This window comes from Pithys albifrons, chromosome 15 (genome assembly GCF_047495875.1).
Source record: "Pithys albifrons albifrons isolate INPA30051 chromosome 15, PitAlb_v1, whole genome shotgun sequence".
NCBI lineage: Eukaryota > Metazoa > Chordata > Aves > Passeriformes > Thamnophilidae > Pithys > Pithys albifrons.
Window position 1 is genome coordinate 10,227,781 of NC_092472.1, and position 15,649 is coordinate 10,243,429.

A 15,649-nucleotide genomic window follows, 5' to 3' on the forward strand; every position below is an offset into this window, starting at 1 on the left:
GGGGTCACAGTGTGCATGCCGGTCACTGTCAAATGCTTTGGAGAACTTCAGCATCAGAGTTGGCTGAGGAGCTGGAAATTCAGATGAGGAGATTCTCTTTGTATGTCTGCTGTGCCTGTACCTGATGCAATGGGTTTTCTATCTGCAAGATCACACAATCAGACTAAATGGTCATTGTGTGTTCCTTCCAACTGTTATTGTATTCTAAAATGATTCTAGAAGGGCATGAAGCTGTTGGAGTAAGTGCAGAGACCACAGGGCTGATAAGGGGACTGTATCACCTTCACTTTGGAGACAGGGTGAGAGGGTTGGGGCTGTTCACCTGGAGAACATAAGGTTGTGTGAAGACCTCACAGCCCCTTCCAGTGTCTGAAGGGGCTAAGGGATGCTGGAGAGGGACTCTGCATCAGGAACTGGAGTGACAGAATGGGAGGGAATGGCTTCAAACTTACAGAGAGTAGGGTTAGATTAGATATGAGGAAGAAATTCTTCCCTGTGACAGTGGGGGGCCCTCGCCCAGGTTGCCCAGAGAACATGTGGCTGCCCCATCCCTGGAAGTGTTCAAGCCCAGGTTGGATGGAGTTTGGAGTAACCTGGTTTAGTGGAAGGTGTCCCTGCCCATGAGAGAGGGTTGGAAGGGGATGATCTTTAAGGTCCCTTCCAACCCAAACCACCCTGTGATGCTCTGCACAAAAGCACTTTTTGATATGGGTATAATTCACTATTGTCAGGGAAATGCATGGAAAGTGCTGACCAAAAAAGGGCAAAATGTTTGTACTAAAGATTAGCTCTCATCTTGTGCAAGCCAAAGACATCCTAGTTTGAGATGAAACAAGTGCGTTTATTTTGCCCTAACAAGGGCCTCAATTGCTTGATGTTTTCACCTTTTTATAGGTTTGGCCACCCTGGCTTAGAGCAAAATAACATTGTGGCATCACCTGCTGCTCTAACGGTGTCTGTTAACACTTGCTGGGTGGATGCTTTTCTTTATTTGGTTTCTTCTGCAACATCTGCAAGCAAGTTATGTGGTATTTTCATCTCCCTGAGGATTTATGGGGACCTCAATCATTGGATCAATACACTTCTAACACCTGTAGATCAACATAAACTTGACCCTTGGTCTTGACAAATCTATCACCACAATGCCCTTTCTGTAAAGCCTCTCCATGGCAGGGAAGGGAGGGGGTTCGGGCTGGACGGAAGCAGCGATGGTGGCACAGCAGAGCCCTGTCCATCTCAAGGTCAAAAGTCAAAATGATAAAGGAGGGGAATGCTGGGGTAATAACAGGGGAAGGTCCTTCCTGGTGTTTGGGGTACAGCCAGGTCCCCAGAACCAGTGACTCACCCAGTGGGCCATGCTGGTGCAGGGGAAGAGCTCTCTGAAACTCCATGGTGGTGGAAGTGCTGTTCCTTCCTCGGGGATTTGTGATAAGGCAAGGTCTGCTGCTTTAAAAAGCTGCTGCTTATGACCATCCTATCTTTAGCTCAGGCCAGCAGAAAGTGTTTTCTCTTTTGAAAAGTCAGTTCCTCTCTGTGCAAAGGCTTTCCCGTGCTCACCCCCCACTCCATCCATTTTTCCACCCAAAGCGGAGATTTCTGTTCGTATCTTTGCAACCTGCATGTGTTTAACAGGTGATGGAGGATCCTTCTTCCTCACCTGAACTCTCTGCCTCTTTAATGCCACATGAGAGATTAAAAGACCATCTCAGGATACCACAAAGTAATGTCAGAGTCACAATTAAAATAGTCTTCCCAATTTCAAGGTCTTGCCATGACCAAGAAATCAGCCATTCAAATGCATTGGCGAAGTAACCTTCTGTATCATGGTAGTTAAGTGTAAGTGTGTGGAGTCAAAACAAAACTGAAGTTCCTGTACATCAGTGGTCCAAGAATCAAATTGTCATCTTCCAGGAAAAAAAGAAGGGAAACTGTGTGTAAAAGGAATACCATTTTTCCTGTGATTTTTATGGGGTTTAAAACAAGAGTGGCATCTAAAAATGGATTATTTCATTCAGAAATCTGCACTGAGGCTCAGACATCAGTGCAGGAGCTTTAATGTGAAACTTTGGGGTTTCAGCTCTAACACTCTCTGGTTTTCTGAGTAACTTGAGTTCAGTTCCTCTTTCTGGATGTGTCGTTTCATGGGCATGTGAAATGGTGGTCCCAGTAGCTTGCAGGTATGGTGGCACCCAGAGAAGTAACACTTGTGTGTTGAGCAGGGGAGGGAGGGGATTGAAATTCTAATCTGAAAGAACTGAAGAAATGTAGTTCATTATTGTTTCCTAACAGAACCTAAAATAGGTCTTTGGTGGCTGCAGCCATCGGATGCTGAGCATGCCCTGCTGATCCCCCACAGCAGATCCCCGGATTCTGCCGCACAGGTTGATTTTTGGTGTGTACAGTCTGGACACACACTGCCAAAAGCCATCCATCATCTCCTGCTGTGACCTTGTGCCACCTGTCCGTTCTGTGCAAGGCCAGCAATTAAAATGTAAGGTAATGAAGACAGTGAGACATGAAAGTGCTTTTCAGTAGCTGATCAAAGGAGCAGAGCACAGTGTTTTCACAACCAGAACATTGAGACCAATAGGACTGGAAATGTGGTCAGGAAAGACAGAAAAGCAAAGAGAGATATTTGGAAATTAACCTACAATTGTCCCTGACATTCCAGTGTGCTGCACTGGGAGTGATTCTCTCATGTCCTCTTACTTTTCTTTTGGTGGGGAAAAATACCAACTATTTACTTTCACCTTGTTACATGGGAAATAATCTTTATGTGTATAAAAATGAAATGCTCTATAAAATGTTACACTGAGGACTGAACAGGGAAATTTGATTTCCAGTTCTAATGATTCACTGTGTAAGAAATTATTTAGGATTAAATACTCAAAGTGAAATACTGGTGGGCTCTAAATTGGTGTCTAACCAGGCAGATGTAATCACCTTAGGCCTGGCTCTCAAAGAAGCCAATGGCCAGGAGCTCTCACTGATTTTTAATTTTTTTTTATTATTATTAGGGTTTTGGTGTGCATCTAAAAGGAAAACTCAGCCTGCAGTCACAGACAAGCACATTGGATGCCTGTGTTAGATGAGCTGTATGGTTGAACATTTCTTATAGCAGCAATTGCACTTTCATGTCTTCAGAACTAGGGTTAAGTAAATCTTTTTTTGTTTTTGGCATTGCTTGAAAAGGGCTGTTTATAAAGACAGAAATGAGGAACCTGCATTCTGAGCAGGGCTGTGTGTTTAGTGGTTCTAGGATGGGGGCTCCTGAAATCCCTAGGGATGTACATGTTTTTTTGGTCATGGAATGTGATGGAAAAACTCAGGTATGACCCAGCACAAGTAGGAAAACTCCTCTAACTCTCATAAACAGAAATAAATAGCAGAGGGATACAAGAACCTCAGCATGGGGGTTGCCAGATATGTAACCAAGTGTCAGCATGTCTGTACTTCCACTCTGAGCCCTCATATGCTGTCTGTGTTGGTATGGAATCTTCAGTGGGATTAGCCATGTCCGTAAAGTGAAGTGTGTGTAATTGCAGGATGAATCTGGACCTGTTTCTGGGTATGTGGCAGAGAGGGAAGCAGCTGACACTGCACAATGCATAAAGCAGCTCATGAAATCTCAAGGCAGCCAAGACTGGTGTATTCCTCCTTTGAAATAGTGTAAATTATCTCCTTGATATCATTAGAACTGACTTGCTGAAGGCAGGCAGTAGGTCTTCAATTTAATTTTCTTGGTACTTAAAAATATAAGGAACTTACTTATTTGACTGAAATGGGTTTGAATTTTTTTCTAGCCTGTATTTTAACAGTATCTCTTGCTGACAGACAGCACCATGCACATGTATGTCTGTGTGCTGCTCCTCAGCTGACTGCAGCCACTGCTCTGAAAGCAACTTTTCCACAGATAGTAAGGAGTGCAAAAACATCCTGGCCAGGAAAATGGGACTTGAGGGCAATTTCTAGGAGCCAGTACTGTGACTTATTCAAAACTTACGCTGAAGGACAGTGCAATCTATTTAGGAAATGTCTGCTGTGCTAAAATAAACTCTGGTGTATTCTTGTGGCAGCAGAGAGCACCAAATCCCATTCCAAATATGCAGAACACCTAGAAAATGTTTATGAGAGTAGCTGTTTTTAACTGTGGAAGTTAATAATATGTTCAACAACCAGATTTGTTGGTTCTAGGACTAAAACCCTAAAATATCTTTCTAAATTCTGGGGATTTTTTCATGTTTGTTACTAAGTAATAGTTAGAACAATTCACAGAATTTGAAACACAAACTTGCTTTTCTTTTGTTATTTGAGCCTGTTAACTCCTGACCTTGCCCACTGTACACTAGTGTCATTCATGCCTTCAGCCTACTCATCTCCACAAATTTAGATCCAGGATGTCACCCCAAGACCAATTAATTTCAAGCAACTCTAAGAAATGAAATTATTTTTGCCACTAAGATTCTTCTCACAAGTTTGTGGTTTTGGGGTTTTTTTTGACAACTTATTTTTCCAGCACATCAAACTGAGCAGGCATTGAGTGATGTCTGCAAGCTGTGTTGGGGAACCCCTGTACTTGTAGGGTCTCTGCTCACAGGGACTGAGGGTCTGTCCATGCTGAGTTTGTTGCAAATATGATGCCTCTCTCTAATGGATTTGGGAAAAGCACCCAGTCTCCTGACTCACAGACTTGTGGTTTGGCCATTTGACCCTGATTGTTTGTTGACACACACAAAAAAAGTTATTTTAAACAGGGATGACATAAAAGACATATGTAAGTGAAGTCAGTGCACCAACTGCTTGCACACAGAGCTAGTTTAAAAATGCCCTGCTTTGCTTTTCTGAATGTTCATCTCTCTTCCTGGGCTTCTGTTAGTTTTTCCTCTGCTCAGTCTCTGGGAAACAGTTTATTTTCTGTATTAGCCTAGTCATCCAGACTCCATCGACATGACTTGTATGTGATTTGAAGTTCCAGTAACTGCTTCATGCAAAGACAGAGAACTCAGGTATTTTTACTCAGCCAGCCCAGCAGCTCTAGCACCAGTCTGAGGCAAGTCCCTGCAATATTGAAATAGGAAAGGGCTGTGGCTGATGCACTGCCAGGATGATCCTGTCACTTAATGGGGTTTCTTATTGAATGAAACTCTGGAGTGGCAGAGTTTAAAATGACTATAGGAGGCAAGTAAAGATTTTCAAATAATGTATTCCATATCACTTTGCTAAACCTTGATTGATTAACTTTCACAAACTTTGATGAATTTTCACAAATGTACTGCCAGTGCTTGATCTTCTGCTTAGGAGAAATCTCCTTTTCCCTCTCTTTCTGCATCAAAATGTAGAATTAAGTTGTTTTGCAGGCAATAAGAAACAACCCAGGAATGAAAAATCGGACTCCAGCCTGAAAGCCCATCCCTTTCTCGTTTTGGAGACAATGTGGAGTGGTATTATAAAGGTGTTGATTCTTCTTAATAATCCCCATTAACAAGAAATCACTTACTGTGATACTGATCTAAACTGACGTCAGTGAGATGAATTAGGAGCAGGGGACCAGGGAGAGAGGCTTGTTGATCTGTTGTTTTCCGGCTGGGCTCCTCAGGAACACTGAAATTTTTCACTAATTCCTGCCTGGACCGTATCTCCTTGTTTTCTGCCTCCAGAGAATATCTTTGGATGTGAAAACTCCTTGAAACTTAAGGAATAAAATTCTGGCCACAAAAGCATTTTAGGAACTGCATGGGTGTTATTTGGGAAAAACAATTACTTCAGTTCCTACAAAACTGCTAATGGCAAGGGTTTTGGTATCAGTCTCTTACAGCTGACAACTTGTTCCTGTACAAATCGTGTGAATTCCAAAAGTTTGTACAAACCTACCGTATGCAGTTTGTCTCAAGAAGACAAGTGGTGCTGAGCTGCACTTGCACTCTTACCTTCAGGTGGAGTTGGAGCACTCTCAAAAAAAGCTGTACTGAAACAGAGCAATGAACAGCAGTGCCAGGCTGTGTAATCCCCAAAAAATCTGAGGAAAGAGTGAGATCAAATCCAAGTGCAAATCTTATTAAAAGCTCTTTCCTACACCCCTCATCATGCCCTCAAACAGTGATAGGATCTCTGATTTCAAGTTCCCTGGGGAAATGCCAGTATCCTACAGTTTCTTCTGGAATAACTTTTTCTAAGCACAGACTTTTCATATCGCTCTAGAGATGTGAAACCCTTCAGACTCAGGCAGAGGAGCATGTCAGATTTGATACATTCCGATTTTCTAAGCCTTTGAGAGGACAGGATTCAGGAGTCACATCACCGTGCCGTGGTGTTTGCCGACAGCCCTGGTGCCTTTGGGAATCCTGGGCGGATCTTTTACCCCCACCTGACCCTGCTGACTGTTTCTGCTGTGGAGCTGCCGCTGGAGGTGAGGCAGACCTGGAGAGCAGGAATAGTAGCAATGTGTGTCTGAGAAGACAGTGAGCCCCCCTTGGCCAAAATCAGTGTCCTGGAAGTTAATTCGTACTGTATCTCTCTTGTGCTTCCCGCTAATCCAGCTAGTGGAAGGTCTTTAACCGTGGCTGCTGGTGCCCCTGCCAGAGCCGGGCTGCCTCAGCCAGCTGTGCTTGTGTCCTCTGCCTAAATCGTCTTCTGAACTGGCTCCAAGGCTCCAGCTGCTGTTCCAAGCCCCTGTCTTATCCTGCCATGCATCTGCTCGTGATGCAATTCCCCCAGGAAGAGGGAAGGGCGGGGAAGAGGGGAGCGTGTGGGCAGGAGCTGTAGGTTCATCCCCATTGAGAATGAGCACAGTGCAGCTCTGAAAATCAGAGCCAAAGCTGATGCCCAGAACAGCCCTTGCAAAGCATGGAAAGTTCCACTGGACTCTCAGATTCCCTGATAGTTGTAGCACTGAGATCTTACAGGAGGAAAATAAACAGGTTTGAAGAAAATAAGGGATGTGAGGAAGGAAAAGGATTTGGGGAGTATATGAAGAACAGTGCTGTGTGGATATGAGGAGTTACTTTTTCCTGTGGCTTTTACTGAAGTTTCATTGAAGTCTATCTTAGCTGAACACTTAATGAAGGGCCTTACTCAGGGCCAGCATCTGAAAGTAGTGGTTCAAGTTTTAGCTAATCTTAATGCCTTCTGCCATGCTAACTCAGAACTTGTCCCATCTTCTGAGGGTTCCCTGTGTGCTCTGATCCTGGCCAAGTTCTGCAGTTGCAGAATTCAGCTGTCAGTGACACCAGGGGCATGGAGCAGGATGGCAGCATGGTGCCCATTTTAGAGATTGGGCAAATTGAGGCATCAAATTGTGACTTCCCCCTGTCATCCAAGAGTTGCTGAGTTTAAACTCTTTCTCCTGCCACCTTCCATGTTCTTTGCCTGGACCTCTCAAGAAGGTAAACACTTTTTCTTAAAGGAGAGTATCTTCTGGCTAACCTTTGCCTCTCTACCTGAAGCCTGTGTCTCCTTCCACTTCAGGAACATGACAAAAGCCAGTGATACCAGCTTGGAGGCATTTCAAATAAGGCGAAGTAGCCTTTGCTTCTTCCTGGATTGCCCGGCTGTGGGGCCACCCTGAGTCCTTGCTTCAGGCTGGCAGACCCGGGTCCCTTTTCTTGTGACAGACCCCATGTCCTTGTGGTTCTGTGGGGTGAGTACCCCTTAGGCAGACTCTCCTTGGGATGAGGCAGAAGGCTCCCCTTTGCCCAGCCCTGAGCCCCAGACAGGTGTCTACACTCCATGCTACATTTGGGGCTTTATGAGCAGCACCCAGGGCTTCTCTTCCATTTGCAGAGATAGGAGCTCCTTATCTGTGCAATCCTACCTCGGGGGATGTGTGAGGGAGGGAGGGATAGAGGCTTCAGGCAGCTTCCATTCACCGGCAGCTTTTCATCCCATGTCCCAGGGCCACAGCCACCCTGTCTCCATCCCTGTTTACTGATGGGGCCGATATGGCTAAGGCAGGAGGGGTTGCAGGTTCCTCTAATCGCCTTGTCACCGGGCCGGACAGTCTCCGACACTCAGAGGATGTTGTGACTGCGCTGAATTACAATGTTTGTTGTTTCTCGCTCCCAATAATTGACATTTGATAGTGACTACTGTAAAAGCTGCCGAGTGGCTGAGGGAGAGGAGAGGCAGGAGCCGGGCGGTGGGACTCTTTGTCCCTCTCCCTATTTGGGGACAGGATGCGGAGGGGCTGGGGAAACGTTCTGCAGATGTGCTGGGGACAGTTCCCTCTGGTTTATGACTTGGGGTGTCAGTATCCCCCTTGCATTTATTTTCTGTCCAGAGAAGAAATCGGCCTCTCGCTCCTGGAGACTGGGAGCGAGGGGGTCATCAGCGGAGAGGGAGAACAGGACCAGTCCCGATCCCAGCCTGGCGTGGGGCACGGGACGCGGGCGGTGCAGAGCGGTCCTGCCCGGGCCGTTGGCTCGAGAAGTAGCTTTAAATTTATTTTTGAAAGACGTTAAAATACAAGCGCCGTTTGCCGGCGTCAAAACGGGAGATGCTGAAATCAGGCAGGGGCTACGAGGGCAGAGCGGCAGAGAAAGATCCCGGAGCGGGGCAGGCGGCAGGGGCGGCCCATGGAGAGCCCCCAGGACGGGCAGCTGCGCACCCACCGACCCCTGGAGGGCCGCGCAAGGAACGCCAGGGACGCCAAGGTTCAGCCACTCTCTTTAATGACAACTCGCTGACTTCCGTCAGCTTGTACAGCAAAGGACGACACGTAGGAAGGGGCGGACAGTGCATTTCCATACTAACTCACGTTTTAGTGCATAACCCTATGGGACCTGGCGGGTCGGAGTGTCTGTGTCCCTCGGCCGGGGTGGGGTAGGGAGGGTCTGTCCTCATCCGTGCGCGGGGCGGGAGCTGCTCCCGGCCCGCAGCCCAGGCCGCCCGCAGAAGCCTCGCAAGGGAGACCTGGGGTTGGCGAGATGCTGAACTGGACGAACAGCGGGAACTGTATGGGAAGTGCAAAAATTAAATGTGGATGTCAATAATAATTAGTGTAAGTAAAAATTAAAAAAAAAAGAGAGAGTTGCAGGGCTTGCTAGCTGCTGTTTGAACAAGTCAAGCAAAATGACTGCCTGGTTTGTAGGTAGGAAGGAGGGGAATTCCCGAGGTGAAGACCCCGGTGGAGGGGAAGCGAGGGGGGCCGGGCGCTGCGGGCAGTGCCGATCCTCCCCGCCGGTGCCCGCCTGGCCCCGCAGGACCGCATGAAATACCAAGGACCCCCTGTAAATGGCCACCACACAAGTGAACTACGCCGGGGTGCTACACTGAACCGTCCTCATCCCCGCAGCCTGGAAATGTCCTGAGCCCAGCTCGCAGGCGCGGCTGGAGCCCCTCCATCCCTATGACCGTGGTCCATGGAGGGAGCCAGACTGAGTGCGAGGGCGGCTCTACCAGGCTCGGATCCCGTGCAATGTGGAGATTCCCGCGTTCCCCTGCGGGATGGGCGTCTGCACCGAATTCAAGTCCCCTACGCTGAAGTTCATGAAGTTGTTGCCGGCCGCCGAGGGCTGCATGGGCTGCATGGAGGGGTAGTTGCAGTTGTAGTTGGCGTTGCAGGCGGGGCTGTTGTAGTTGGTGTACGCGGGGTAGGCGTTGTAGCTGTAGGGGTTAATGCTGACATTGTACGGCGAACTGTAGGGAGAAGATTCTCCCAGGCAGGGCTTCCCATCGCGCACCAGCACCGGCACCGCTATCCGCCGCGGGGGAGGGATCCCCACCATTTCCAGGGTCTGATCCTGTCTCTGCCTTTTGCATTTATACCTTCTATTCTGGAACCAAATTTTCACCTGGGTGGAGGTGAGCTTTAGGACGTTCGCTAGATGGTCTCTTTCTGGAGCCGAGAGGTATTTCTGCTGCTTGAACCTTCTTTCCAGTTCGTAGACTTGGGCTTGAGAAAAGAGGACGCGAGGTTTCCTCCTTTTCCTCTGTCTGGGGCGCTCGGAATCTTCCAGGTCTCTTTTCTCCTGCTCCAGGCTCTTGTGCAGGGAACACAGCTCTGCAGCAAAATAAACAGGAAAAGGAAAAAGGGGGAGGAAAAAATGTGCAAAAAATAAAAAGCAATGTTCCATAAAGAGCGTGCAACGGGAGCGTGTCCTGGCTCTTCCCCAGCACTTCCCCGGCCTCCTGTGCCTTAGCCCCACAGGCCGCCGCGGTGACCTGCTCCTCCGGCTGTGCTTTGCTCTTTAAGTACCTCTTTAGCAAAGTTGCCGTCTTTTTTGCTTGAAGGCAAGGATGCTCCGTGCCGTGACTTGAGTCTCGACCGCCTGTGCCCCAGCCTGGATTTACTACGTGTAGCCTTTGTACCGAACCCCAGCCCGACCCACGGGCGCACCCTCAGGAGAATGAATTAGAAATCAGTTTTGTCACCTAATTTCTGTACAAAACCGACACCTCGCATATCGTTCTGCAGCTCTGCTCGTCCCATTGGGCTGAACCTATGCCCTGGCACCGCCTGCGGGGGTCTCTGGCCCGGGGTCAGCAGGACGCTCTCCGCGGCGAGCCTGTACCGCTCCTGCGCTGCAGGGCCCGGGAGGGGATGAAGATGCTCCCGCTATCCGCATTCTTTCTCCCCCGGGCCCCAAGGGTGGCCGCAGCCCCTCACCGTCCCCTCTTCCCCCGCAGCCCTGAGGACCCCTGGGCCGAGTGCCCAGCCCCGGTTGGGGTGTCCCCGTCGCCCTGCCCTCCCTTTTTCTCCGCCCAAGGACCACCGGTGAACCCCGGAGAGCACCACTTGGCTTTACCTTTCTTGTCCGCCTTGGGCTCCTTGGCCGAGTCCATCTCCACGTAGCTTTTCACGTAGTAGGAGCCGGGGAAGGCGGCGGCTGTTTTGGCGGGGGGCGGCTCGGGCAGCTCCTCCCGCAGGTCGGGCAGGGTCGGGGGTTCAGCACTGTAGGTCTCCTGCTTGAAGGTGGCCAGCATGCAGGAGGGGGAGGCCAGCGAGGAGAGCTCCATGGAGGCCAGGCCGCTCTGATGCTGTTCCAGGTTCAAAATATCCTTGACCGAGAAGGGTGTCGTTGTCACAGGGCTAGGAAACATTGCGGAGGAGAGCGGGGTAGCGGCCGGAGCCCAGGGTCATGGAAAAGTAGGTGAGGAGCAGCCAACGTGGAGCAGTGGTGGAGCGTGGGCTCACGGAGGGGGCACATAGCATTCCCGCGGGTAGCCTTGACTTGTGCACTGAAGGCAGGTAGGACCAGACCATAAGGGAAAGGAAGGAGGGACTAGACAGTTTTTGGGTGACTTTAGCTTTCTATTGGCCAACATTGCAGTGATGGTATGAGAGATGCAAAGTTCCATGTCACCTAATATAGTAATACATCTCAAAAACATCTCCGCTCATTTAAAGGGGCGGCACTACATTTATCCAGCTTTCTGCGCTGAGTTTGTTCATCCATTAAAAAAAGAAAACAGAACGGCCTAATGTGTACAAAGGCACTATCTGACACTATCTGTCATACAGTCAGATTAAATAAACAGGCCGGGAGGAAACTATCAACCAATTATGTGCTGATTTCATATTTTTTTCTAAGCGAGGGAATGGAGGTTTCGTTTTTAATATTCTGCAGTATCCGATCGCACGAACTAGAAATCGGGAGTTCACTGCTGTGTGAAGCGCGTTCAAGGGGAAATCCGCGCTTGGGGTTTATACAGATATTCTCAAACAGCACAACGCTCGCAAAATGCAGCTGATAGGAGAGAGCCCCGGAACAGCCCCTGCCTGGCTTGGGAGAGGGAAATGCCGATTGAGTTTTTCTCCCGCCTGTTTGCAAAGTTTTCAAACAAACAAAACAAACAAACAAACCCCCAAACCAAAATCAAAACCCCAGCACAAACTGGGGAAAAAATAATTAAAAAAAACCAAACTAAAACAAGGGCGGGTTGAAGGCGTTGCAAAATATAGAGCGGAAAGAGAACAGTAAGCCAAAGCAATGCCACTTGGGCTGCCGTGGGCAGCCAGGGCTGGCCCCAGTGCTGGCCGAGTTCCCGCAGCTCGGTGGGCGCACGGCTGCCCGCGGGTCCCGGGTTCACGGGACTGAGGTGGGCGCTTGCTCATTTAACTCACGTGGAGTCGCTGAAGTAAACCTTAGCGGCCAAGTTGCAGGTTGAGGAGGGACATTACGGCGCTTTTTAGGTTCAGGGGCGAGGGCGAGAAAGAAAATAAATTTTAAAGGATCTCTTTCCAGCACCCGGCTGAGAGAGGCACGGGATAGGTTCAGCCACGGGCGGTGGGAGCCTAAGAAACTCTGCAGGGATGCGGTGAATTTGGGGATGCCTGGGTCGGGCCCTGCTCTGGGAGACGCCTGGGTCGCAGTTGTGCAAATCCTTCCTCCTCCCGTAGGAAGAGACCCTCCGAGGCGGGTGGAAACGTGAGCACCTGCCCGCAGCTGCCCTTCCCAGGCTGCTCCTTCCTGAATGGACCTGCTGCTGCCTCCTTTGCCACTTCCCCCAGAGATTTTGTGTCTCGGCATCCTGGGTTCCCTTCTGGGGAATTTAATTCAGGATGTTTTTGCTGTGACTCGCCCTGCTCCCCGGGGATCGCTGGCGCTCGCAATCCCACGCTGCAGACGCCTGCGGGTGTCCTGTGAGCGCTTTGTCAGAGAACCAGATCTGGATCTTGCGGTGACAGTCGGAGCGATCACTATGTACGGGGAGGCCTGAAATATTGCGATTTAATGAGGGGAGGGGTCGGCCAATCGGACATCTACCTCTTCGCGGTTGTGCTTCCTGCAGAATTCCCTGGGAAGCAACTCGGAGGGGGTGTTCCTCGGTTGCAGAAGGGGTGAAGCGCCTGGGGAAGGTGGATGCGGCCTCGGCAGCCCGACTCAGGAGAGGGGCCAGCGGCGGGATTTTGCCGGGTGTCTGGGGCACCCCTTGCCCTCCGGACTGCCAGATGGGCTTTCTAACCTCGTTGCCTCCTTTTTATTGCAAGCTAATGGGGGTACATTAGATAAAGACTAAAATAACGAAGCGATCCCGATCCTTCCCAAACCCAGAGCCGCGTTCGCAGGTTCGTCCTCCTTGGCGACATCCGCCTCCCTCGGGACGGGAGAAACTGCGTCCAGTGCTCCCTTCCTTCATTCCGGGCCCAAAATACCCTTCCCAGGTCAGACTCAGAGCTCGAACGGCAGTGCCTGCCCCGGAGGTTTCCCTCTGTCCGACCTGGCACCCGCTGAGCCCGGGTTGCATCCCGGCGGGGCGGCCCCGCTGCGGGCTCCGTGTCCGCCAGGCGGGCACTGCCGGCTGACAGTCCGCGATTCATTGAGGATTGACGGGCTCTCCCTCCAGCCCCCCGGTCATACGGCGGCTCCCGATCGATGTGGGCCCGGCTGCAGAGGGTGGAAGTGATTAATTGAACGATAAGCCGTAGCTATCATTTGGAATGTCATTAATGCGTCGGGGAGACATTCATTGGAGACAGACAGCGTTATCTCCGCTTTATCTTCAACAATGCATCACTTTTAATACTGAGGTTTAGAAACAAATGGGGGCTTTAGCCTTAGCCCTTCTCTTCGTGTTTATATTTTTGGAAGAATCACAACTAGTGGGAGTCCCGGGCTCAGCCCCCTGATAAATGAACATTAGCACTTTTTAGAACTACTGTATCAACAAAAAGAGCTGCAGGGCCGCAATAATTGGTGAAAAAGCAAACACTCCGCAAAGAGAGGCCAGGTCTGCTCTGTGTCCGGCTGATTGATGAATAAGTTACTGACATACAGCAGCTCAAGGACTTTTCCGGGTCGGGGCTCAGCACTCATCCTTTCCCCCTTTCCCAGCCCCTCTTTCTCCCTTTCCCGGTGCTCTCTAGCAGCCCGCAGAGCCAACCTCCGACTGTCCAGCGCGGGGGACAAATGCGACCAGTTCACCCAGCTCCGCACCCTGCTGCCAGCCCTCAGGCGCCGCACTCGGTCCCCGTCGTGAGCCTCGGGCCAGGGGTGGAGGGGAGGGATGCCCCGCACCCTGAGCTCTCCCTCACCGCTTTTAACTTCTGCGGGGTCCCTTTTGATTGCGTTTATTTAACACGCAAAAAAGAGTAAAGGGAGACAGAGCCCTGGAGATGCGCCCTGAAACACTTTCTCCAGCCCACCCATCCAACTGGGACGCAGGGCCTGTGGATGTATGAGGGTGAGACGGGCAGAGCAAAGGCGCTGTTGTTTTTCTGGCTGGCAGAGAAAAGCGGTGGAGGGTGTCCTGTTCTCCCCTCGCCGTCTTCACACGGTTTGCCGGTTGCTCTCGCTGCTCCCTCAGGACTGAGCCTGCCCTGGTTCCCTGTGCCCAGAAAGGCTCCTCGCAGGCGAGGTTTGTCTTCCACACCCGCTCGGGGCTTCTATCTGGGATTGCTAACTGCGAATCTGTCGGGTTTATTGTGGGGTGTTCTTTTTTTCTTAAAAAAAAAAGACACCAGAAAGACTTACAACTTTTCTTGCTGAAAACAAACAAACAAAACCAAAAAAATTCCAACCCCGCAATTAACTCCGGAGAGCACATCCTCTCTCCCCCTGAGCTTTCGACACCTCAGACTGTTTAGAGAGAGATGGGACCTTTTAAAAAACTTTTCCTCTTAATCCCAGTCGGTTAAGATGTCCAGAGCCCCCTCCCGCTCTAATTCCCGGCTATCTCCCGGGGACTCTGTTTATACCTCGCCAGTAAACGCCGGGGTTTGAAACCTTGTCACTAATTGAGTGCTAACACTTCAGGTGCTATAGATTTGTTAAGAGCCAGTAGTCCAGAAATAGCCTATTAGTGTTTCCTTGAGAGAACCTGTGCCAGTCTCTCGATTCTCTTAGTGGCTGTGGAAGCCGCTGAGACCCCGGGATCTTCGAGGGCTCCCCAGGGTCTTATGGCCAGTTATTCCTTTCAAATGCTTGGGCAGGGATGCTGCAAATCGGTGAGCCCTGGCTGAATAAATGGCCCCTGCGGGACCGCTGTGCTGCTGCGTGTGTCCTCCGTGGCGTGGTCGTATCGGGGGTTCCCGAAAACGTCTGGGGGTTGCGAGGGGCAACTGGAGCCAGGGAAGGTTTTGCTTTTACATCTCTTGAATTCTGCAGAGGAAAAAGATTTTGGAGCTATCCAGGCGCTCCACCTCGCCACACCTATAAACCTCCTTTTGTTACTACTAATTTGCATTCTTTTCTTGCCTCCCGGTCCTTTCAAACTCTAACGAAGCTCGCCTTTCTGGCCGTCAAAAAAAGAGTTTTGACCTTGACGTGCAGCTGGTTTTGGTGAGGGGCCTCCCCTCTGCCCGGCGCTCGGGACCGCTGCGCTGCGAGCCGGGGGGCTCCGACAGCCCCGCTCCCTGGCGGCGGGGCAGGTGCCGGGCCTCTGGGGCTCCTGCCCGCCGCTGTGGGATCCCAGCTCCTCCCGCCGGGCACTTAGGAGATCATCGAGCCCCTTCCGTCCGTTCAGACCGGCTGGAGAGCTCGGATGCAGCCGGGTAGGCTGGTGCTAGGGCACAGCACAGCGAATGCGGCAGCCAGACATAACCGAAGTGCCTTCCCTTTGTTTCAGGACAATTTATGTAAAGCTCAGAATAAACCTCTCCGTTTTTGTTTCGGTTTGGCACCCCCAGCCCCGCTCCTTTGGCAGGCCGGGGCAGTGCGGGGAGCGCGCCCGGGTGTGGCCCGGTCGCCTCTTTCCGCCTCCATCGGTGACT

At 50.6% G+C, this 15,649-nt stretch overlaps 1 protein-coding gene across 1 annotated transcript; it reads right to left on the bottom strand.

The window, feature by feature from the left end:
- Positions 1–8,663: 8,663 nt before the first annotated feature.
- Positions 8,664–11,336, bottom strand: NKX2-5 (NK2 homeobox 5). Its single transcript, XM_071570228.1, has 3 exons — positions 10,743–11,336; positions 9,394–9,997; positions 8,664–8,947 (listed from the first exon to the last, which is right to left on the bottom strand). The coding sequence occupies exons 1-3, from the start codon at positions 11,035–11,037 to the stop codon at positions 8,749–8,751; spliced, it is 1,098 nt and encodes a 365-aa protein (XP_071426329.1). The 5' UTR covers positions 11,038–11,336; the 3' UTR covers positions 8,664–8,748.
- Positions 11,337–15,649: the final 4,313 nt, after the last annotated feature.

What these genes read in the sequence shown, in the direction of transcription:
- NKX2-5 (XM_071570228.1), bottom strand. Translation starts at nt 11,037, where the DNA reads ATGTTTCCTAGCCCTGTGACAACGACACCCTTCTCGGTCAAGGATATT. An exon ending in GCCCAAGGCGGACAAGAAAG is followed by an intron (nt 9,998 to 10,742) that starts GTAAAGCCAAGT and finishes ATTTTGCTGCAG; the next exon opens with AGCTGTGTTCCCTGCACAAG. An exon ending in TTGCACGGGATCCGAGCCTG is followed by an intron (nt 8,948 to 9,393) that starts GTAGAGCCGCCC and finishes CTTCCCATACAG; the next exon opens with TTCCCGCTGTTCGTCCAGTT.